The 24,304-nt window shown below is 41.5% G+C and overlaps 1 protein-coding gene across 10 annotated transcripts in view; it reads left to right on the top strand.

Moving 5' to 3' along the window:
- The window catches only part of DOCK3 (dedicator of cytokinesis 3), a 185,849-nt gene that overhangs the window by 102,402 nt on the left and 59,143 nt on the right, over window positions 1-24,304 (top strand). For all 10 annotated transcript variants that reach the window (XM_054516046.1, XM_054516051.1, XM_054516047.1 and 7 more), the window contains exons 13-22: window positions 2,387-2,475; window positions 4,547-4,672; window positions 13,880-14,004; window positions 18,002-18,164; window positions 18,612-18,718; window positions 19,413-19,584; window positions 20,039-20,136; window positions 21,780-21,863; window positions 22,194-22,294; window positions 23,553-23,634. In XM_054516046.1, the coding sequence (XP_054372021.1) occupies window positions 2,387-2,475; window positions 4,547-4,672; window positions 13,880-14,004; window positions 18,002-18,164; window positions 18,612-18,718; window positions 19,413-19,584; window positions 20,039-20,136; window positions 21,780-21,863; window positions 22,194-22,294; window positions 23,553-23,634 (1,147 nt within the window). The remainder of the gene's footprint in view (window positions 1-2,386; window positions 2,476-4,546; window positions 4,673-13,879; window positions 14,005-18,001; window positions 18,165-18,611; window positions 18,719-19,412; window positions 19,585-20,038; window positions 20,137-21,779; window positions 21,864-22,193; window positions 22,295-23,552; window positions 23,635-24,304) is intronic.

Genomic DNA, 24,304 nt, shown 5'->3' with positions numbered 1-24,304 from the left:
ATAAGCTCATTATGCAAAAGCATACTTTTATTATTCTTTATAATATATATGTAAAATAATTTAAAAGTGAGATGAAAGCTAAATTCTCAGTCCATTATTTCTGAGGTAACTTAATATTTTGTATTAATTTTTATCTTTATTGAAATTTTTTGCTCACTGAACGTTAGTCTTTGTGTTCATCTTACAATTCCCCTGAAAACTTCATGCATTTCTCTTCCATATTCACTTTTTCTGAGTTTTTTTTTCCTGTCCTATTTTCTTTCAATCTTTTTTTTCCTCTTTCTCCAGCCCTAGATCTTGAAATTCTTCTCTGTTAATGCCTGAATGCCTTTCCCTTTTGCTGTTCTATTGTTGCTGTTTGCCCAGCTGGACAAGAGCTCCCATCCCATTGCTGTCCCCAGCTGCTGTGGGATGGAAAACATTCCAAATGTGCATTTGCTGCACAACCAGCCAGCCTCAAAGGAGAAGGATGGCTCAGGAGTGAATTCTTATTTAAAGGAGAAATAGATTCTTTGATCCACTTGTTATTTGGACAAGTAAATTGTGAGCACAGTAAGACACATTCCAAGTGTTTCCAGGCCAGCCTGTCAAAGCTGGGAGAAGATCTTCCTTCCTGGCACTCAGGAAATGCAAAGTACAACTTCCACTGGCACTTGGTACAAAACTGGCTTTAAGCTGCCTTTAAGTGGATTTTGGGATGACTTGGTTGCAGGTTAATTTGCAGGCATAAGTCACTGGAGGCTGAAACCTATTTTAACTTGCACTGCATAGGCTGGTACAGCAACTAAAAAATGGCCACAAGTTGGACATTTGTTTGTAACTGTGAGGAGGGAGGATGGTTTAGAGTTTGTGCTACAGGTTCTCTCTCTGTTTTTAGGAGAATATTATTTGGTGTAGGATAAATGGCTTCTAATGTGTTGACAATGTGAAGATAATTTTTATTTTTTCTTGATGAGTGAGCTGAATTATCACACAACACTACAATTACTGGCAGGGTGTCCTGTCTGTTAGTGCCTTAGCTCTGTTGTGTTTTGGTTTTGAGGGATTGTTTTGGGGGTGCAAATAGAGTCAATTTACCATCCTGGGAAGGATGCCAGGTCACTTCATGCTGATCTGCCTTGTGTGACCTTGTGGGATCTGGTGTCTCCTCCAAGAAGGGACACAGTACTTACAGGAGGTGGGCAGTAGAGCAAGTGAAATATTCTGTGTTTAATTTGTTCCAAGTTGTCTCTGTTCCTTTTGCAGTTCTGAGAACATTTAGGGGTGTCAGTAATTGTGCCATCACAGGCTTTGGGGGTTACCTCATTATTCTTGGCAGCACATGGTTTTGCAAAACTGAAGCTGTAGGAAATTACCAGTTCCTACTTGTAGATAGCCTGAATTCCTTCTGCCATGCTGTTCTTCAGTTACATAATGCAGCAAGAAAAACATCCCCCCTGTCTTCACAGGAGCTGCTGTGTGTCTTACCCTGGCTGTGCTGACATGTTGTACTCTTGGGGGAAGCAAAAAAGGGGAAAAATGGTAATATCCTTGGAGAAGTTTTACAAAGTGGTTTATTTCTCAAAACTCCTAGGAGCTGAAAGCTTGGAGCATTAGCTTTACTTTTTTTTTTAACCTTTAAGAGTCAATAGGACAGAAGTTTAATTAAATGGTTTAATCCAATTGCTTTTCAGGAGAAATGAGATTCACTATTGCTGCTGAGTTAAAAATTGCTGACTTTGTGGGGTATCATTGAATCTTGCCATGGTAATTTAAGTAAAGCACAGATGTATTTAAAATGCAGTTAGACTTGAGCAACATACTGCTTTGCCTTTCTTTTTTAACCACTAGCACTGTTTGGGGTAAAGGTGCCATTTTTTTCACATGGGAGAAGGTTATATGGCCTCATCTTTCATTTAAAAGCTTGATAAAGAAGGCCACTTCAGTCCTCTGCCTTTCTCTCCCCAGTCTGAGGTCTCTCCCATCCTGTGGGACAGTAGCCTGTGGCCTCAGAATGTGGGGATGGTTTCCTTGGTTCCTGGCTCAGTGGCACTTCAATTCCTGCATGCTGTGCTTTGGATCCTGAACAGAAGTGAATCACTCATTTTCTACATGACAATTCAGATAGAATGTCCAGAGCTTTCTTCATTCTATCATAATCTGAAGAGTGGGACAATGGCTTTTATGACAGAAGAGTCACCACCAGCTCCAAGCGTCCATTGAAGGGACATAACTATTAGACAATATTTTGTTTCCTTCCACTTTTAAAAATAAGAGTTATGTGGGATTTCTCTCATTCATCTGAACCCTACAAGCTTTCATATTATCTCTACAGCAAAGGTGACTGTTGTGTTGTAAGATGGTTCAGTGAAAGCATTTAACTTGAATGAGTGTTCTTTTATTGCAGGTGTACCAATGAGAACGAATGGTGCCAGATCCATGAAAACATCATCCGCAAGTCCAGCACCAAATACACAGCCCCCAGCTCCAACTATGGTAAATATCTCTGGGGCTTGTCAGAGCCACAGCTGAGCATCTCCTCTAGCAAACAGCTGATTATTTGTAGCAGAGAAATGCACTGAGATGGGAGGTTTTCCTTTTGTAGCTAATGACAGATAAATAGGGAAAGTAAAGCCTGTCTTATCTGTTTACCTCATGTAATGGTGTATGCAGTTGCTAATTCAGAGATATCACTGCTCTCCCATTCCCAATGAAGCAGCTCATGGGGTACAGTTCAGCTTCATTACAGCCAGTTCTGCATTCATTACCAAGTGCCTGAATCATGCTGATGTCCAACTACTGAATTTGTCTTAATTTTGCTTGTTTGCATATTGAGACACTAGTGGAATATGTAGTGCACACTCCCATAGAAGAGATTAAGCACAACAATAAGCAAATAAAACATTTTGCAGATATGGAATTTTACTGTGCGTAAAGCTGGTTTCATTCCCTGCTGCTCCTCCTGTTACAGTTAAAGTTATCCACTAGTCATTAATAAAAGATCTTCCTAAATTCTTTATAACTTTGAAAACTTGAGCAACATGTCTGAACTTCCAAATTTGCTCCACTCCTTTTATACTGGAATTTTTAAGATTTATTTTCATTAGTTTGTTTTTTAATAGCAATCAAGGATATAAAATGAACAAGTTTTCCTCTAATTGTCAAAAATAGTCAAGGCTGATTTCTAATGAACATGTCTCTTGTGTGCTGTGAAACCTTCTGTACTCACAGCCACCCTCATACATGGTATTCAAAGGGCTTGGATGTTTTCCATGGTTTCAGAGCCTGTGTTTTCCCTGCAGTGCTCTCCTGCCTACCCAGCTGGGCAGTTGCAAGTCCATGTTTTGGCAGCTTTTGAGTACATACATGCTGACTGTCCAGCTGGCTGGTTGGCCTCTCTTTTCCTTCATTTTAAGGCTTTATCCTCAATTTTTTTATACCAACTCCCAGTATTCATGAAATGTATACAATCTTCATGTAATCTGGGTATCTACTTATTTGCCAAATTTGACTGAAGCCAAACAACAGGCTTGAAAATTATTTCAGGGGGAGAAGGCAGGAAATGGGTGGGAGGTACATGATACTCCTGGTTTTGTTTCCCTGGTAACTTGTCTGAGAAAATGGTGACTAAATATTGGTCACAAAGCCCAGATACTGAGCTTAGGAAAGAGCCTGACTTTGGCTCGTGCAAAAATGTGCATCCAAGGCAGGGTTTGGTTTGGTGTGTGTTGTTCTGGGCAGTGAACAGAGAGGACAGAAAGAACTCTTGACCAAGTGACTCTGAAGGATGTGGAAAATTGCTCTGTGCAGGTAATTCTCATGGATATGTGGAGCTGGTAGTATGTGCTCAGCAAATGAGACTGGGCTTGAATGGCTGAGCTCAATCCTGGTATTTTTTCATATGGTAATGCTGGACTTCATCATTTTACCAGTACACTCTCCTATGTTGTAAATTAAAAGCAGGTAGAGAAAACAGCTGGACTGAGATGAAGTGTGTAATTATTCCTAGTTCAGATGATCCACTGAATCACAGAGCTGGTTGCTGAAGTCACTTTGGCCAGTTGGCACTCCTGAAACATGTTGAGGAACTGCTGGGAATTTCATTAAAACCATCAGCCCTCTATGAAGCAGTTAAAGAAATGAGTGGAAAAGATACACTTTGAGACTTACATTTTTTCATGGTATAAAGCAAAATTAAAGGTGCTTTAGAGATGTTCCAGAGCTTTGTGTGGTTGGTGGTCCCTCAGACAGAGGTGTCATAACCTGCTGCATGTGAGGAAAAGAAATAATGGGAGTACTTTCTGTAGCCAGGACATGTCTGCAAAATTAAGTATTCTGACTGTTAGGAGTTGTATTTTAATATAATTGTGTTCTTAACTGATCCCTTATAACAGATTTGTTTCCTTTATTTCAATTTTCAATTACTCCAAGGGAGAAAAGAAATCTGTGTTTATATTTTGTATTAAATTAACTGTGGAGCAAAACATTAATTTACCTGCATGCTTTGTACACACAGAATCTAATTCTTAGGTCAGAAACAATGAACCTCTTTGGTTTTTTTCCCTAGGACTTATAATATCTCTTCAGCTTCTTCGAGGTGACATGGAGCAGATCCGAAGGGAAAACCCCATGATCTTTAACAGAGGTGTTTCTGTCACCAGGAAGCTGGGATTTCCTGATGTTATAATGCCAGGTAAACAGAGCAGCTCCAAGCTAAAATACTGCTTATTCTTTTCTCATACTCTCCCAATGGAATGCCACTGGGATGGGCACTTTACTTGAGTGGGATTTGTAACAGAGTTGTCTTATTTATCAGTAAATGCCAGATTTGGGGAGGCCAATGCTAAAACATTGTCAGGAACAGACATTACAGTGATAGCAAGTGTTAAAACCACGTGGATAGAAGGGGATCTGGAAGGATTGCTCTGATATTCCCCAAACCCCTGCCAGTTAATATCCCTTTTTTACCCTCAGTATAGAGATGTTTCTTTTTAAATGCATGACATTTCTTCTTCCCAACAATCCCAACCATGGAAAAAATGAGTTTCCACTTTGCAACCTTGATGTTTTTGAGTTTGTGTGATCCTTTTGTAATGAGAAGCAGAGAAGGTGCAGACCTGGTTGGATTTTCCCTCTGGCCTCACAGAGCAGCTGGTCCATGCACTGTCTTGGCTGCAGCCCTGCTGTGCTTCCTCTGCTCCTCACCTCTGGAGCAGCAGCTGGAGATGCTTCTTGGCTTGGCAGCCCCAGCACAGCCAAGAGTTCATTTAGAGAAGGGCCCAGAATGTGGGCAGTCATGCAGCCACATAAAACTTGGTGTTAGAGTGGCTTGACTTTTGCAGTGTGGTAAGAAATGGGTTTGCTAATTAGTAGCATTTGAACTATTACTTCATTGCTGTGATGAGCAAGCCCAAGAATGACTTTACAGACATGGGAGATTTGATGAAAGCATAATGGGAAAAGCATTAGATTTTATTACTCAAAAGGCTGCAGTGAGACATCAGTACCAGAAGTAGTTGTAGCCTCATTATGGGAGCTCTTCAGAAACCACAATAAAATAGGGAGTAGGTGGGAAGCCTTTCTAGAAACCGAAGAGTCAAAGGATTCAGAACAACATGTGTATATTTACTAATGAACTTGAAAACAGTGATAACAGAGCAGCAGAGGATGTGGGCTATAAAGCCAATTATAAGTTTTGGTTCTTAATGACCTCATAGCAGTTCCAGGCATAACCCAAAGCAATCAAATAGGGAAAGGATGAATTATTGCAGGCTGGTGTACAGACACAGCAGCTGCAGGGTGATCTGCTGTAACTGAGATCACACCTGGGTGTGTCACACTTACACACCTGTGCAAGGGAATTGATTCTCCTGCAAGAACTGCTTGATCCTCCTTTTCTGTAGATAAAGCTGTACCTCAGGTGTTTCAGGCCACTGAAGGAGCAGTTTTGTGTCCTCTGTGTTCCCCTGAGTAACTTTTTTTTGTTTTCTGGGCCTTGGCCCCTCTGCATGTGCACAGAGTGTCCCCTGTGTTTGTTGCTTTGGGCAAGGCTTTGGGCCAGGGCTAGAGCAAACAGGTCAGCAGAGCTCATACAAAAAGTGCTTCCACCCTAAGCTTTTAAAATTCTCTGTTCACTGCAGCTAATCCAAATTTCCAGATTCTCTTTGTGAGAACCACAATTCTTTTTGGAGAAGACACTGGGGTTTTAAGATAATAACCTGTTTGGAATTGGACTCATACATTTATACACACACACATATATATATGCTCAAAATGCTGATTGATATAAGCAAATGTGTGAAAGGATCACCATTCTGCTGTTAAATGCTTCCTGCCTCTCTAGAGGGTCTGGGCACAGAACTTCTCCTTGATTCCAGGTGTGCCACAAGAGGTTTTCATATATTGAGTTTAGATGCAAAGCTTTAGGCATTGTGGGAATAATGCTTCTATTAGTGAGGAAAGGCAGCTTGTGCATGTCTGTAAACACCAAGGAAGAAAAGCAAAGCAGTTGAGGAAGTGTGAATCAACTTTCACTGTAGTTATAAATGAGGACAGAGTATAAACTGCCAGAGTAGAGAGGAGCTGTGAAGAGAGGGATGGTCATGAATGGGGCTCCAAACAAAGGCTTTCACTATCTTGGGTATTCCCCAGAAAAATGAAATCTCTGGAAAATGAGGAGATTGAAATGTAATGGAACTCCACTGATGCAGCAAACAGTGTTCAGTCTAATTACTAATCAGGGTTTTTGTAGAACTCAAAGAATGTTTGATGTACTCAAGTGACAGCAGATATTTGCCTGTTGTTTGTTTTTAACACAACAGATCCAGTTGGGGTTGGAGTTTGCCTGACATCCAGGGTAGAACTCAGCTGCATGAACCAGGAATGTCTATCAATAGACTTTGTGCTTATGTTTCTACAGCCAGGCTCAAACATTCTTCCTTAGCTTTATGAGTATTGTCTGAAGTTGAAAAATAATTCACTGGGGACAGACATGACCAAAAAAAAAAGAGAAACAAAAACCCCTAACCAAAGACAGAAGCCTGCCATGCACATCAGCAGTTCTCAGCCATGTCTGCTGCTCTAACAGTCTTTGTCAAACTAGCTCTTCTTGCTTTGCTTCAGAACTGTTTGTCATTAAACACAGGGTTTCCTCTTCCAGAAAACAGCACAGGATCTTCATGACTTGTATTTTGCAAGTGGATACAGATTTTTCAGGACAGTGTGGTTTAAAAATGTTTTTTATGAATAAATTAATAAAGGCTATGTCACCTGGTACTTCAAAAAAGCAGTGATCATTCTGCTGAACCAAGAAATCTGTTTTTAAAAAACTAAATAGCTCTAGCACTTCAACTTAATGTTTTTGTTATAGGTTTGAACATTTTCATTTTCTTTTTTAACAGGAAATCCTCTCACATGTGCACATCTTAACTATTAAAATTTTGTAGCTGTGTCTCATTACTCTTTTCCTATCCCTTTTTGTTTTTTAACTGGAGCATTAGCTCCCTGTATCAAGCCCTCTTTTTCTGTCCTTCAGATAGGAGAAACATCAGTGGTAGCTGATTGAGAAACAAAGTGAAAGTGGTTCTTTATGGGTTTGTATCTTGCATGGTTATGCAGAACAAGCTTAATATTGTACAAAACAACCCTTCCTGCCTTCTTTTGTAAAGATAAAATGTTCTTTGTTTCCTACTGTGTTGTGATCTGACAAGAGAATCATAAAGACTTCAGTTATCTTTTTTGGCAAAATCAGAGGGGGTTTGGTCAAACCAGCCTCCTGAAGAAGTTATGGTGGGGTTTCATTTGTGGTTTGATTTTTTAATTCCTTTTTTAAATTGCTCCTGGGTTTAAGGCCATGCATCTGATGGTGCCAATTTTACCTTTCCCAGAGCTGAGAGCAGTGAGGCCTCTGCTGCTCCTTGGGGATTGCAGCTGGGCTTTGGGCAGGACTTGCTGAGCAGAAATCTGTTGCACAGGCTTGGTGTTTGTCAGTCCCCCAAGGACATCCCTCCCCTTGCCCATGTGCTGATAAGTATTCTGTCTTTCCTTTGATCCTCTGATGAAAAGTGCATGCTTCAGCTCCGACTCGTGAGTGATGTTTCTTTCTCTTTTTTCTCTCTCTCCTTGTCTTAATTTCCTGGCTTCTCTCCTGTTCCTTTCCCTTTATTCTCTCCCCTTTGTTTCTGATGCAGAGATGAAGATTGTTGGGTGTAAGTTTCTGCTTTTCTGTGTAATGTCTGCTTTTTGCTTGCTTTTTTCCCATTTTCATATCTTCCATGGAATGTTGGGATTGATAAAGACAGCAAATCATAACATCACAAGGAAACTTTGATAACAGGGAGGTGGAGACTTTGTCTCTCTTCATACCACAGGCTTTCAGGCAAATTCAGTAACTGTGACAGGTGAATCAGTAAGAAACAGGTGAGAAGCATCGCAGCATCTGTTCAGTCAGTGAGCACAAAGTCATGGCGAAAATGCATTGAGGAAAGGACATGGTAAAATCCATCAGCCATTCTCAGAATGTTCATGGCAAGAGTGTTAATAAGACCAAAAGCCATAATTATGTAATGATTATCACCAAAAAGTATCTACAGTGAGAATAAAAAGTGTTATTGTCATAAATAAACTTGTAGAAATGGAAAATTGGTGGAGACAAAAAGCATTAAAAATCAACTTCCTACTACTGAAAGGCAACCATTCCAGGGAAATCACTGCATTTAGCAAGGGCCTTGTATGAATTCTTTTCTATACATAGAAGTCAAACAATGAGTAGCAAATAACCTAATAAGTATTGCTTTTCCCTTTTCTTTGAAACAATTGTGTTCTGCTCAGTGAAAGCTGGAGAAGCACACGGAGTTAAACTTGCATAATGTTCTCTTAGAGAAAAAAAAAAGCTAATTTAATTTGCCATAGAGGCAGCAGATAAAAGCTTTGTTTCCCCTTGTTGCTGTAATATTGCTCACAATTATGTTAATAGTTGCTCCCTGTAACTATTTCAAGAATATAGGCCTTAAAAAAAACCTGCTGCCTGGCTGGTGAAGGGCCAGAGAAATGAGCTGCAGAAAGGGATGGAATGTGATCCCCAGAGTGGGACTGTGCCAGGAGTGCAGTGGGAAAATGGGGGGGCTGCAGAGGGAGTGGCACTGGTAAAGCCAGGAGAGTCCCAGAGTGGGGAGAACAAGTCCTGAGGGGCAGCCAGAAAGCTGGACAGGGGTGCTGGAGACCCTTCCCAGTGACCCTTGGCCACTTTGTCCTTGTCCCTTTGGTTTGAGTGATGTGATGAGCACAAAGCTGCTCCCGTCAGCCTCAGCTGTGCTGCAGTCCCTGCCCTTCACAGGAAGCTGTGGGCTTGCACTGGAGGCAGCTGCACCTCCAGCTGAGGGTGGAGTTTCAGTTGTGCTCTTTGAGATCAGGAGCCCATCACTGGCCCCTCCAAAGCAGCAGCTCCTGGGAAGAGAGGGAATGCTTCCCATGCAGAGGGGGAATGTGCAGGGTAGTGGGAAAGGCTCAGCCAGGAAGCAGAGCAGTTCCCCTGCAGGGAGTTCAGACAAACAGAGCCAGAACACGTGATAGATAACACTGCACAAGAACACAAATCCTCTACACTTTATGCTTTGCTTCAAAGCCTTTCCTTGCTGGCCCAAGTCCTCAGCTGGAGCTGCTGTAACTTGGCTCAGGTCAGTGGGGTGATGCTGATTGGCTCTGGTTGTTCATTTATGGACAGAACATAAATGCACAGGTTTGGGTTTTCTTCAGAAGCCATTGTGGAAGAGACTCTGAATATCTTTCTTGCCCATTCACTCTTCTGTGAAGTGCCACTATTTTTGAAGAGATGCCAAACCCAGGGGTGTTAAGAGAGTCCAGCAGACAGTGCATCACAGTGTGGGGCCCAAGTGAATAGGACCAGTGCAGCAATTTGATAAAAATAGACCTAAACACTAATATTCTGTTGTTTTGGGTTTTTTTTTCCCTTGGCTGCCTAAATTGTTAAAGACCAAACCTTCACCTTAAAAAATCCAATATTCTCTGGCTAAATAGCTATTTTACTTAGTTGAAACTAGACCTACACATGCAGACTTCTGGGAGCTGCCACTTTTCCCCAGCTTGCAGGGATATATTACATGCCCACAAAGTCACAAGCTCAGAAAAAGAAATTGTTAGAATTGAGAGATCAGAAATTTGTGTCTCTTTCTCCTGCAGAAATTTCTGTGAATTATGTACCCTTTTTTGATATAGTATTCCTCTGCACAAAACAGAGACCATTCCTATCCTTAGGGACCAAAATCCTTAGGATCCCTGAATAAAAAGTGTTTGATTGAATGGAGACAGTTCCTGTAAATTGTTACTATTTTGCAGTACAAGTAACTGGTCAATCTTTCAGTGGAAAACCTACACACCCTGTCAGGATAAACTCCCATTTCTTCTGCTGGAGACTGGACAAGGAGTGGCTGTTGGGCTGCTTCAGGTTATTAAGTCTTGAAAATTATAAATAACTATTTGGAAGTCTTCCAGTACATTCCTTTATACTGCAAATGCAAAATCAATATTTGGTTCACGTAGCCTTTTCCACCTCTCCTTTTTCCCCCCATTACCATGAAAATAGTTTCATGTCAATGCAAGTGAGTCCCCCGCCCCAAGCTATAATTTATGATTTATAATTTAAACAATGGTATGTTGAACGTTGGGCCTTGTAAATAGGTTAAAACATACAAACCAAACCCCAATAAAGGTGAAGGGAATTGATAAAGAAAGAGCCCCAAAAATATCAGAAAATGATTTTTTGATATTATCATGGAAAATACTGTCTTTCAAGGCACTTGATACAGAATTAATGTCAGTAACCATGTGTATAAAAACTACATGGATTATGCTAAAAAGAAGTTTACTTTTGTTTTTAACTGGAGAACATTTGTAGAGAGATGGGTTTTGAAACAAATCCCATTCTGAAAACTCTGAGGTTTTCAGTTCATCCCTGACAGCCATCCTCCAGCACAGAGACCTCAGCTTAAAATGAATGACATCAGCAGGCTTTGCTCTATAAATACCCATGGCCCACTGGCCTTGTAGCACTTTTTATTCCTCTTCTGATGGTGGGAGGCCACAGCTCACCCACTTTTGTGCTCTGTGCTGCTGTTTGGGAAGGTCTGAGGTCTCTGTGGTCCAGGCTGAGGTACCAGCCTGGCCATCCCCCAGAATGCAGGATTTCTGTCACAGGCACAGGGCTATTTGTGCAGTCGTTTGCATGAACAGTCTGACATCCTAAACAAGTTCATTGTTTGTCTCTTTCCAATGGAATTCATCTGGCCAAGCTCTGTGTGCCCAGGTTCCTGCCCGGGCACGTCGCAGTCAGTGGGGCTGGAGCTGCCCAGGCCACTCCTGGTGCTGCTGATGCCACCGTGGGGCTGTGCTGTGCCAGGTGTCCCTCAGGTGTCCCTCAGGTGTCCCTCAGGTGCCCCTGCGTGCCCAGCCCCACGTGGGGCTGAGCTTTCTCTCTGGCCCTGCACGCTCAGAGCAGAGGTTGCAATGAGCTGCTCTGTGCTCAAGCGCTTGTTCTGGGTTCTGTGCCACCCACTGGGGTATCAGAGCTCAAATCTCCCAAAACCACAAGGCTTGTGAGGCCTCAGGTCAACTCATATGCTAGGAAAAGGAGATTGCTCCTTGTAGGAAGGTGATTTCCACCAAAATAATCACTCTACCTCACGGTTAACTGCTTTTTGTCTTTGTTAAATACATTTACTTCCTATTTTTCCTGTATGTAGTGACCTTTTTTTAGTTTTTGAAGAGCCAATAGACTATTTTACAAGAGAAGATACACTGTTGTATTTCACTATAATACATTTTCCCATCTTTTCCCTTAATTTTTATGCAAATCCACTGGTTTTTAGATCCTCTACACCCCACCCCAAAGGCATTTTTTTTAATTAGTGGAGTAATATCCCTCCTGTTAAGCTTAATAGAAGATAAGATGCTATATATAACCAAATGCTGCCTTTAATTTAGGCTGGAAAATGATTTGCTATCTAACATTGGACTTTGTGTAGCCAGACTGCCTTCCAGAAAAGAGGTCATAAGTAGGGAGCTCCAAAATGCTAATTACAGTGAGCACAATTAATTTCTATTAAGATTTACAGCATACAAATTGAAACTTTTTTCCTAATTGAGCAAACCACTGAGAGAAAGGGATGGAGTCTGTTAAGCAGGAGGATTTTCAAAGCAAAAGACTCAACTTAAACCATATTTTGTGATGAATTTTGTATTTCCTTGCTATCCCTACAATCAGGATAGAGGTATCTCAGCTTGATTTTGATCCTCAAGATAATTTTCTCTATTGTGGCCTGTGGATTGTTGCATTTGATGCTATGCTTTGACAAGCCAAAGCAGATCCAATATCCAAGCTCTTTCACCAGGCTCTTGCTGTCAGCTTTTCCCCGTTGATGCCCCCTGACAGCTCAGCCTCTGGCTGGGAGGTGTTCCCAGCACTGACCCTGCAGGAGAGGGAGGCTCCTGGAAAAAGGAGCAGGTTCTGCACACAGATTGCCATTCACAGAGAGCTCCCAGCAGGAAACACTGGCTGCAGCCACAGAGCTGAGTTTTCCATGCTGAAAGAGTTGTCCTTATCTCCAGAAATAAAACTGAAAGCAAAGGCAGGACTGAGAGCTTCTATTGTTTGTCCCTGCAGCAGATTAAGGAACAAGTTCTGTGGGGTTTTAGACTTCAGGAAGAATTTGAAGAGCTGCTTTGAGGGGCACAAAAGGATGTCCCTCAGTGCCTGAAAGGAAATGCTGCCTTATTTCATTGTGCTTCTGATTAATACAGAGATTTAACTGCATCAGTTTCTCCAAATGGAAGAAGCCAGACATTGAAGGAGTTTCTGCTTTGTTCCATTACTTCATTATTTAGTGTCTTGGGGCTGATTAACAAAATACTTGCCTCGAAAGGGTTTGAATTGTTTTATTTGTTTGGTTTTGGTATTTTTATATATTGCCCTTTAGTATGTTTGCCTTTCTGGCAAGTGGATAAAAAGAAATGTTAAGTGTGAGCCATCATAAAATGGTGACAGTAACTCAGTCTTACAGAAAAATAGGTGATACCTGCTGTCCTTTTGGTGTAGGCTGTAGAATTGAGCACATTAGTTTTGAAAACAGTTTCCCAAATCAGATTCTAAAATAAAACCAAACCAAGTGAGCTAGAGTCTGTGAAAATCAGGATAACAAGATGCTGAGACACAAGCATTTCTATTTCTGAATATAGTAATTTGGTCTGAAAGCTCCTGAAAATGACGTAGTGAGAAGCTGGCAAGTGTCCATACTGCCTGCTTTCATATAGCCATGCATATGGATACCAGAGGCCAGCCAAAATCTAGCAAAAAATTACATTTATAATTCCTTTCTAATCCATCTGAACTGAATTGTGATCAGGTTCCCAAAAAAGCTGCTTTTATTTTGTTGTTATGATAAAAGGAAATTATGAAAATACAGAAAATGCTTGAAAGGCTAGCTGAACATAACATTATTCTGATCATCACAAAAATACTTATTTTTTGTAAAATGTATTGGAAATAGGAAGTCTGAAGCTAAGGATGTTTTGTCAGGCTCAGCCTGACACTTCCAGCTCAGCTAACAAGGCACAGGATAGCAGTAAGAGGTTTTTTTTTCCCTTCCCCACTTACATAATTAAAACCAGTATTGATCCTGAGTTCACATTATTAAAGGCATTACTAACAATGGTCTGATTTTATGCACTGATATTAAACTGTTCATCCTTATTAACAATTAACTTGCTTGGAATGATTTGGGCATCAGCCATCGTCTTGCAGAACACAGAGAACGATGTGAGAATGGAACTGGGACAGCCCCGGTGTCCCCTGTGGAGTTTAAGGCTGTGGCTCCCTCTGTCCCTTCAGGTGACATCAGGAATGACCTGTACCTGACCCTGGAGAAGGGGGACTTTGAGAGGGGTGGCAAAAGTGTGCAGAAGAACATCGAGGTGACCATGTACGTGCTCTATGCTGATGGGGAAATCCTCAAGGTAAGAAAGGCTCTCCTTTCCCTGAGAGCCTCAGGTGCTCCCTGCAGGGCACATCCTCTTCTTGCAGAGTCTCTGATGCAAGGGAAGAGTTAAAATAAAACTGGCTCTCTCTCTCTCTCTCTCTCTCTCTTTTTTTTTTATTGTGAAGTTTGTAAGCTCTGTATTATGGTCCGTTATAAATCTGTAAGGATTTGGAGCACTTCCCTTATATGGGGATAGAAGACTTGGAGAAAATACTCATAAACTGAAAAGCCTGTGTGATTTCCAAATGTGATGTCAGTGGCTAAAGTAAAAAAATTAGAGTAACTGTAATCAGAACTAAGGAGTATAGGCATATCTAAACTTAAATAATGTGTGTCATACAACATTCAAACACGATGAAATGTGATTCCAAGGGAGACTTCTAAATCTGAGCTGTTGGGTTACAGTACTGAATGTTGTTCTGGAAAATAACTTGAATAAAATTTCACCCTGGGTTGGCTCCATTCCAGCTGGGAATGGGGATTGTTTATGTTTCCTGTTTTACCTCCTCTGTTTTTTTAGTTTTGTTGAAGAGAAGGAGGTGGGTGGGAGGTTGTGAATATAGAGAAGTAAACAGGAAGTAGTTCAGCATGAGCAGCTATCAGAAATAACTTCCCCCTACCTTTTTTTTACCCCCACTGCAATAAAATGGGCTTTGTAGCCATTACTGTGGAGAATCTATACACCTAGAAGTGTGTAGGAATACATTGCCACAATCTTCTGGTTTTAATTGAAAGGAGAACTTTCATTACTACAACTGCTTGTGGTTTCATTAAATGTGAAGTGTATTTCTTGTAAGGAACTCATTTGTGCTCAGACCTGCTGCAGGAAGATCAGATTCCTTTTCTGCCTAAGCTTTTCAAACTGAGTGGCAAAGTTGTAATCATGAGTTGAATTCAGTCTGCCAAGGACAAAGAGAAGTCCCTCAAACTGCAGTACCAGCATCTTCAAATGTTGATACATAATGGTGCCTAATGATTACATACAAAAGCCAGATAGTTTCTAGTCATTATCAGTCTTAACTTGGGTGATGTTGGTTGGAATGGTCATTCACAGAGATGAAGTTGGTTTTTCATTGTCTTTGCCTGTTATTACTATTGGAAAGTACACCAAGGCTTTACATGGTGTGGTGGGACAGGCATGGCACAAATACTGGAAAGGATGGTCAGTCCAGTTAGAAAAAAGCAGGTGAACAGATTGTCCTGAGAAGCTGTGGCTGCCCCATCCCTGGGAGTGCTCAAGGCCAGGCTGGATAGAACTCTGAGCAACCTCGTCTAGTGGAAGGTGTCCCTGCCCATGGCAGGGGTTTGGAACAAGATGAGCTTTTAAAATCCTTTTCAACCCAAACCATTCTAGGATTTGCCATAAATGAGAGACTTTATATATAAAGGATCTTTGTGGGGTTTTAAAATTTAGGCTACATATTTAAAAGAAACTCTCTATCCCAGTTTTTATGGTATTGCTCCTCTGTATGGTGGCAGCCAGAGCAGCAGAGACACTTGGTTTGTGTCTGGAGATCTTTGGTTCCTGGTGTTTCATGATGCCTGTGAATGTGGGCAGAACCCTGAGAGTTCACTGACCCTGGAGCACTGGCTGCTGCTCCTGGCTGGAATCCCCTCCACCATCCCTGCCCCATGGCCTTTCTGGAGCAGAGCTGCCAACAGAGACACTGTGTGCAGTTACACAGCATGGGGAAGTGGCCAGAGTTTTCATCTGATATTAGAGTAAAATCCTAAACTTGTCCCAACCAGTAGCACAACCCAAATCTGAATTGTGCCTTTGTGAAGCCTTTAGCAGAACCATGCACAGCATTAATGAGAATTTTCTCAGCTCCTCATTGCTGCTGAGTGTATCTTGATACAGAAATAGTCCTACTGAAAGGAGTGAAATTACCTCCAGAATGTAGTGCTGTTTAAAATGAAAATGAATATTTCCTTCTCAAAATGGTCTTACTCAATTGTTAGTATCTTTCAATATAGCCTGAAAAATATAAAAAAAATCCTTTGACACATTTCTCTCTTCTTTCTATTCCAGTAGCAGGAATAGCCTATGAATTGCAAGGCACACCTTTAACAATAGAGATTTCCTGATTGGTTTTCTAGTTTAGCTTTCCTTCCCTGCCTCTGCCCTCTAATTCCCCTGCATATTTGGGTCTCAGGGTCACCAGGTGTCTGGAGATTAGTCTGATGTTTGTATTTTGCAGATCACAATTTAGAATTAAAGATTTACCAGTCTGCCCTCCTCAGACAATAGATTGTAGTATAACTGCATGGGAACTAAGTTAACAACCAGAAGGAGACACTATTGATTATTTGAAGTTCACAGCATGCAACTCTATTCAAAGGCTGGCAGTTTGTCAGCCAGAGCAGGTGGCTTCTTGATGGGACAAAAAAAGCTCACATTAAAATTTGAATTTTTACTGTACCTTGTAGAGAAAATAGAAATACTGTTCTGTTTGCTCCTTTGAGCCTGATGCAGAATGAGGTTTTGGAATTGCTGTGTTGAAGCCCAACCATTTACTCTTGTACAGAACAGAACTGGGATCTTAGAGGTGTTCTGGGTTGCTGGCACTGCTCTCTTCTAACCTGTTGTTATCTGCATCACTGAGTTCTTGCTGCTGTATTCAAAAAATGTGGGGTTGTGGCTCATCCCATGTGGTTGCTGAGGATTATTTGAGAGGACTGAGCTGTGTAAGTTCAGCCTTCAGTCACTCAGTTTGGATCAGAGCCTTTGCAGTGAGTCCCTGTCAATGTAGGCTGTCCTTGCATTGAATCCCAGAATTCCAGAGAGCATTTCTTCCCTTTTGGGCTCCTTCACAAATTCTTAACTTTCTCAAAGCCAGCAGATTATTGCCAGGTTGAATTAACTGGGTCTGGTTAATGGGATGTTCTTGACTGGGCAGTCAGATGGTTACAGATTTAAAAAATCAACATTTCTGGTATTTTCTTGGGTTAGAATTTAGAGATGCCTTGGGGAAATGACCAGTAGCAGTTCTTGTCATCATACTGTTCTATGGGGGGTTTTTACATCAGAATTTATATTACATGTGTTATTCTTGGTCTGCTTAGCTTGTTTATTCCTGGATTCATTATCCTTGGACATGCTGAAAGTGAAGAATCTCCAAGCTGTCTTTTTTCTGCTTGGTTTTGAGAGATGTTGTATCTCCTGCATCTCTTTGTCAGTGCTGGGTCTAGAGCATGGGTTAGTGCTCATATGTAAAAAATGGGCTTCCTGCTCCATGTCTTCATCACAAAAGACCTTTTACTGTCCTTTTTTCAAGACTTCAAGATTTTAGGAATTTTTTTTTATTTTTTGAACAATATCAGTTCATGTTTTTCTTCATCTGTATTATTGTAAAGGCACAGATTGGGCAAGATCTCTGAGTTTGTTATATCTGAAGAAATTTAGATCCAATTATGTTTTTAGGTGATGAGTGTTAACACAGTAATTCTTTGCTTACCACTGAGGAAGTAACTTGATTAGAAGTTTCTGGGATACTTGGTGAGGCTGGATAGTTGTAGTTTTGAAAGATGAATATTTGTAAAGAGCTTGGAAAGGTCACTTATCACTTCTGAACTGAGATACTGAAGCAGAAATCTGGTTAAAGGATCTTTTCACAGAAAGCTAATATTACAAGTGCTGGTCCTATTGTGTCCTATTTTTTGGACTCAATTTTATTTATTTGGACTTAGGTGTTTATTGTATCTACTCAGTACTTGATGGAAAACTTAGCTTAAATAAAAGCTTAAGATACTGGGATTCATCCAGTAGCACAGGTCTCTTAGTTCACCCTTTGACCCAAAACAAAATTTCAAGATCTCCTAAAAGTTCACATTTCATTGTGTCTGAATTTCTGCTGCTGGCTCCTTTATGTCTACAGAAAGTCATGAATTATATCAAGGTTATCACTGGCTGAGTAAATGCCCCCTGGGTGCTGACGTGCTGTGTTCAATGGTGCTGTTTCCTTTGGTGGCAGGACTGCATCAGCCTGGGCTCGGGCGAGCCGAGCCGCAGCGCCTACCACTCCTTCGTGCTGTACCACAACAACAGCCCGCGCTGGGGCGAGATCATCAAACTGCCCATCCCCATCGACCGCTTCCGCGGCTCCCACCTGCGCTTCGAGTTCCGCCACTGCTCCAGTGAGTGCCGCACGCGGGCAACCCAAAGGGCTCCTCCAGGCCCAGCCAGAGCTGCATGAGGCTGGCACTGGGTGGGAGCAGCAAAGGGAGGCCAGCCTGACATACACTGAAGGGGCTCTGCTAAGCCACCTTGTGCTGAATTTATCAAACGGCACACTGAAAACATGGTGAACGATCAGTGCAGGGTAAAGCACTTTGTAGATGTTTGTTCCTGCTGTTCTTTTGTTGTTTTCTACATGTTTTCTTTGCAGGATAAACAGTTTAGATTTTGCTATGTTTGGCATGTCTGTGTTTGATTTGAAGCTTGTCAGAAAAAATATATTGGAATTAGAAAAGTTGTTATGTAGCTTGTTTTCTTTTAGGCATGTGGAGAAGTTGGTGAGTAATCTTGTATATATTGACAGGGTATGCACAAATACAATTCCTTCTTTCTATCTCTTGCTGCAGCAAAAGACAAGGGAGAAAAGAAGCTCTTTGGTTTTGCATTCACCCCATTGATGAGAGATGATGGCACGACCTTGTCAGATGATATCCATGAGCTTTATGTTTATAAGGTACCAGTTCTCTGCAGACTTTTCACTGCTCATCTCTACTTCATTACTTAAATGACTAATGGTCATTACATTATCCATCTCCCCCTTATTAGAAGTTTGTGAGGAACAGATTAATAGTAGTTTCAAAATTTTATACATTCAGAATCACATGGTTTGGCTAGAGCCTTCTATTCTAGGTGCAGCTTACCTTTTCCATCCTGGTGATAATGATTTATCTGCTATTAATCCCATCCATTTTGCCTTCAAACACGCTGGTGTTCGTGAGCATTCAGCACTTCTACCAGCCTGAGGCATTGCTCTGTGCCTTTGCAAGATGACATTGTGCTGGATTCAAATGTCTCGTGCTGCAGTGCCACAGCTTGGCAGCCCTGCAGCAAGAGATTTGGGCTTTGGGGTTTTTCCTTCCTGCTGATTCACCTGGGTTTATTTGTTCAGTACAATTTTCAGGCAGCAGCACTAATTTTACAACTGGAAGATCTGGTGAGTTCTAAGAGGCAGTGGTTTGGAGATCACTCTGTAGAGCTGGGTCTCTTCTGGGTGTGTCCAGGGTCCTGAGCACAGCTTTTCCTTAGAAATGTTGGTGTGCACCCACAAAAATCCCAACACAGGCACTGTTGGGGAACTGCTGACAGGCTCTGGGTGTGTGGGATGAGATGGACAAGGTGCAACTGCATCCCTTGTGCTGTCCCTGCAGTGTGATGAGAACAGCACGTTCAACAACCACGCGCTCTACCTGGGGCTGCCCTGCTGCAAGGAGGATTACAACGGCTGCCCCAACATCCCCTCCAGCCTCATCTTCCAGCGCAGCACCAAAGAGTCCTTCTCAGTCTCCACACAGCTCTCTTCTACCAAACTGACCCAAAATGGTGAGTTGCTGATCCCTCAGAACTGTCCAAGGCAGCAGGAATTAGGAAAGAGAGAAAAAACATTCACTATTAGCACTTCTACACAATCCAGAGTTTGTTTTGCTTGGCTTTGACAGAGTGGCTCAGTAAGATTTTTTTTTTTACAGCAACGTCCCTAAAGCACAAGCAGACAGGAGTGGATTGTCCACAGTGCAGTGTCAAGTCACACGGGGAAAAATGCAGCCTTTACTCTTTTCAAAGCCCTTTTCCATCCCGCCATTCCTTTCTCCATTGGCAGTATTGACTCACTCCATATTGTACTTCCTGTTTTCCATTATATATATACACCTGTCATTTCCCAAGAAGTGTGGTCTGCATCCAGAGGTGAAGTGCAAAGTGGTGAATCTCTGATGGGTCTGGGGCTGCCTTTCTTCCCTCTGTGTGTGGTTCTAGCTCTTCCTTCCTCTCTCTGCAGTGGATCTGCTTGCCCTGCTCAAATGGAAAGCTTACCCAGATCGAGTGATGGATATTCTGGGAAGACTGAGACATGTCAGTGGCGAGGAGATTGTTAAGGTACTACATGAAATAACAGCCTTTGGATGTATCTGTGATAGGCACTGAGTTCAGACCTGCAGGCCACTTCTGAAGGCTCCCTCTCACAGTGCTTTTTGATTCACACTGTGAATTTCCACCCTGTATGAATTGGGATTTTATTATCATGTGAAACTGGACAGGAAGATACCCTTGAGAATCAGTGCACAGTCGGTCTGTGGGATCAAAGCAGAGCTAATCCTTGCTCAGATTCTCTCAGCCACATGTGCTGGCTCCTCAGCACCAGTGGTTGCAGTCTGCAGTCCCACACAGCTGCTGTGCAGACACAGCCCCTGGCAGAGGCTCTCTGCTGCATCCCTCCAGCAGTGCACCAGTCTTCTGGCTGCCAGCTCATCATTTCACCAGGTTTTGTAGCCACTGCTGCTCTCCATGATAATCTGGTGTTGTCTGAGCTTCCTTAGGGCCCAGAACTTCCAAGTGCCTTTGAATACTTGTAGTCCCAGCAAAATAAAGTTCGTTCCTGATAATCTTAGGTGTGCTGGGAACTTTCTCTAGGATTTATTTCTATAAATCTGGAAGTAAAAGCTGATTTCTAACACAAACAAGCAAGGAGAAGAAGCTGAAGAAAAATCCTGTCACATAATAAGGAGTTTATCATTAAAGCCACTTCACTGTAACTCATTTGAGTGCTGCCATATCTGTTATGAATGTTACTCTTTGTGATAACTTGGTAACAGTAACAGGGCAGCACAAATCCCATTTATACTGGAATTCTTCAAGAATGTCATGTTTTGTACACCTCATTTGTAGGGCAGTACAAGTATCTGGTTTTTATAGAGAAAGAAGAAGAAAGATATGGATTGAATTATTTCATGGGGAGAAGTAATTGATTCTCCCCATAAATCAGCTGTCATTTGGCACTGGGATATGAAGAACAGAATGTAATAATTCAGAATAAAAGACATTTTATCATTTCAGGGACTTCATAAATTGTTATAATTTATTTCTTGTTGTCCACATCAGAAATTTAAGTAGAATAGATTAAAAAATCATGAGAGAGTGTGCAGTTAACAATCTCCAGCACTCTCCTTCACAGTCATCCTTTTGGAGACTGTGCTTTCAGAAAGAAATCACTGAACTGTCAGTGCTCAACAAGCTGTGGAGTTAAGGGTGAAAGAAACAATTGGCAACATGTAACTTGCCCCAATTAATGCTTGTTAGAAAAGCTTTACTTTCTCTCATTTAACAAAAATTTCAATATTAAACATAATTTAATGTACTGCCCAGCCTCAGATCTGATGCTGAACAGTACCTGAGACTCCAATGAGAGCAAGTTCTCTGCCACTGGTGTCAGGCAGCACTTCCAGTCAGCTTAAAGTGAGAGGAACACTCAGTCAAAATTAAAAATCAGGTATAGAGTACATATTTCTTATTTTTTGGTTTCCTGTCACTTTTGTTTGAAAATATTCCTTGCAGAATAAAGAGAAAAATTTGTCTTTGTAAAATCAAATTAAAATCTATCACATCATATGGATGAACCTGAAGTGATTTATCCTTGCCAAGTGTTTTACAACGATATTAACATATATGAACTAATTAAAGCAGGGGAGAAATAACCTTTTGAATACAATTTAAATTTAAATTCCTTGTTTATGTCGTTTTAGTTCCTACAAGATATTCTGGACACGTTGTTTGTAGTTTTGGATGACAACACAGAGAAGTATGGTCTGTTGGTCTTTCAGTCTCTGGTAAGCTGCTGGATTATTTACCTCATGCTCAGTGAGTTTTAAGTTTCTTATGATCATGTTACTAGTCACTGGACTTCTGTCAGATATGAAATACTCGGCTGGTCCAGCCATGCTTTCTGTAATGATCTTGGCTGAGGAGGGCAGGCTGACCTCAGCACATGCAGGGGCAGCACTATTCACTGTCATGTGAGAAAAGCAACCAATAATACCTGTTCAAACAACAGTGACTGCTCAAAGCAGCTCCTGTATTTGCATGCTCCTTACCTTGGGTCACTTGTTCGTAGTCACTTGGCAGCTCCTTGAGTTGGGTTCCCTTCTCCATGTCCCCAGGTGTTCATCATCAACCTGCTCCGTGACAGCAAGTACTTCCACTTCCGCCCCGTGATGGACACCTACATCCAGAAGCACTTTGCAGGAGCTCTGGCTTACAAGTAGGTCTTGTGTTCCTCCCTCTGAGAGGTGGCATCACCAAGCTTGGGAATGGTGCCACCATCATGACCTTTCTGGCAGCAGTGTCCCCAAAAGTAGAACTACTCACCTGGAAGTTTTCCAGCACAGTTGCAGGGAAAAGCTGCCAAATGTCACCAGTGACTGAGCATGGTTGGGCATTTCTCCTTCCCTTCTGGCCTGGCAAATCTTTCTTTTCTTTTTTTCTTTTAGCTGAAGAGACACTCAGCAACAACTCATTGTCAGTCTGTAGTCTATACAAATGAGCTCCCAAGAGCATGTGCATTCCTCATCTTAAGAATGTTGGAATACATGACTTGTGTGAAAGCTAAGAGAACTAATTGTAACTTCCAAAGTAGACAGATATTCACAGAAGATGTTCTATTTGGTTACAGTTTCATTTCAGTAGATCAGAAATTTAAATGTCATTGTCACTTTGATGATTCTGCCTTATTTCCTGGTATTCAAAAGAGTCTTGCATCAGAGAATAAGACAGACCTTTTAAAGCATTAACAGTAACCCTTCAGGTTGTTGGTTTTTCTTTTAGACCATTGCTTTTGTATATTTGAGTATATTCTATCTTTGGCCACAGTAAACTATAAAAAACAGCTAATAATTTCTTTTGATTCTTTTAAGCAATTCACATTTTTGTGTAATTAAAATAAATGTAAAAAATACTCTTATCAATGGTAGAAACCCATAGATAGAGACCCATAGATAATATACAACACTGGAAGGCATAGTTGTGTTCAGAGGGTAAAAAGGTGTTCTGCTTTGTGTTAATTAGCACCTCTTTCAGATGTCTGAAATAAAACATGGGTTTAATACAGCTTTGTAAGTTAGTCCAGATGGTCTCGTGTACTTAGCAAAATAGATGCAGGTATTTTCTTTGTGATCTCAGTTTCTAAAAGCTTCTTACTAAGATGAGAGCTGGGATCTCTTATTAAAACAAATGTATATTTTGGTCTTAGAACCGTGCCTTTATCAAAGCTGTCTTTCTAACAACACCTTTTTTATGTGCTCTCAGTGTTCCTCATGGTCCAAGTCAATTACACAGAAGAAATAATTTTCTGGTTTTGAAACCTAAATAAATGTAAATACTATGTAAATTCAGTATCAAGGACAGCTGTAACTGACCACTGAAATAAAGTGAAATGAGACTGGTTTAGAGATCTGTCCCTAAAGCCAGGATGTCTGCTGACTGTCAGAAGTGGTGCTGAAGCTGCTGTTCCTGTTCCCCAGGGAGCTGATCCGCTGTCTGAAGTGGTACATGGACCGCTCGGCCGAGCTCGTGCGCCAGGACCACATCCAGGAGGCAATGAGAGTAGGTATCCAATGGGCACTGCTGCCTGCTCCGCTGGGACACAGAAGGGCTGGGAAAGCTGCAAATGGAATCAAGGGTTGTGTGGCACTGGTTTCCTAGAATTGCTTAACCAGGTTTTTTTATATATAGCCACAGTTTTAGTTTTAGGGGGAGATTCATTCTTGTGCTGAAAAAATTGAAAGAATTAAGTCCCTTTAAGCCCTTTTGCAACCCTGTGGAGAACTTAAATGGGACTTAGATCCATGGCCTTTTATCCAGTGCATAAATACTCCATTGATGTGGGCTACCCCTTGCCCTCCAAGCAGCAGTAGATTTGAGTGTATCAGGCATGGGTGCTATGGATCAAAGTTTCGCTCTTCATTTCTGGCTGTGACACAGCTCCATTGTAGCACGGGTTGAAGTCCTGGAGTATTTTAAGCAGCAGATAAATGAGTGGATGGAAATCTTGGATGGAAAATCCTCAGAAGTAGCACAGGACCTGACCTATTGTTCTGTGATAGGAGCATGATGTCCCAGGGAGGCACAGCTGTGAGAAACACCAGGAATGTTTTGGTGCTATTACAGAGGATAAATATTCATTTAACCATGTGTAAGCCTGGAAGTCAGTGTGTCAAGGCACAAATACAAGATGCCAACATTTGCAGGAAGATGTTTTTCTTTGAGTGAATGC

Source organism: Molothrus ater, chromosome 11 (genome assembly GCF_012460135.2).
Source record: "Molothrus ater isolate BHLD 08-10-18 breed brown headed cowbird chromosome 11, BPBGC_Mater_1.1, whole genome shotgun sequence".
Classification (NCBI taxonomy): Eukaryota; Metazoa; Chordata; class Aves; order Passeriformes; family Icteridae; genus Molothrus; species Molothrus ater.
Note: the sequence above shows the minus strand (reverse complement) of the source record. Positions and strands in the feature narration are given on the sequence as shown.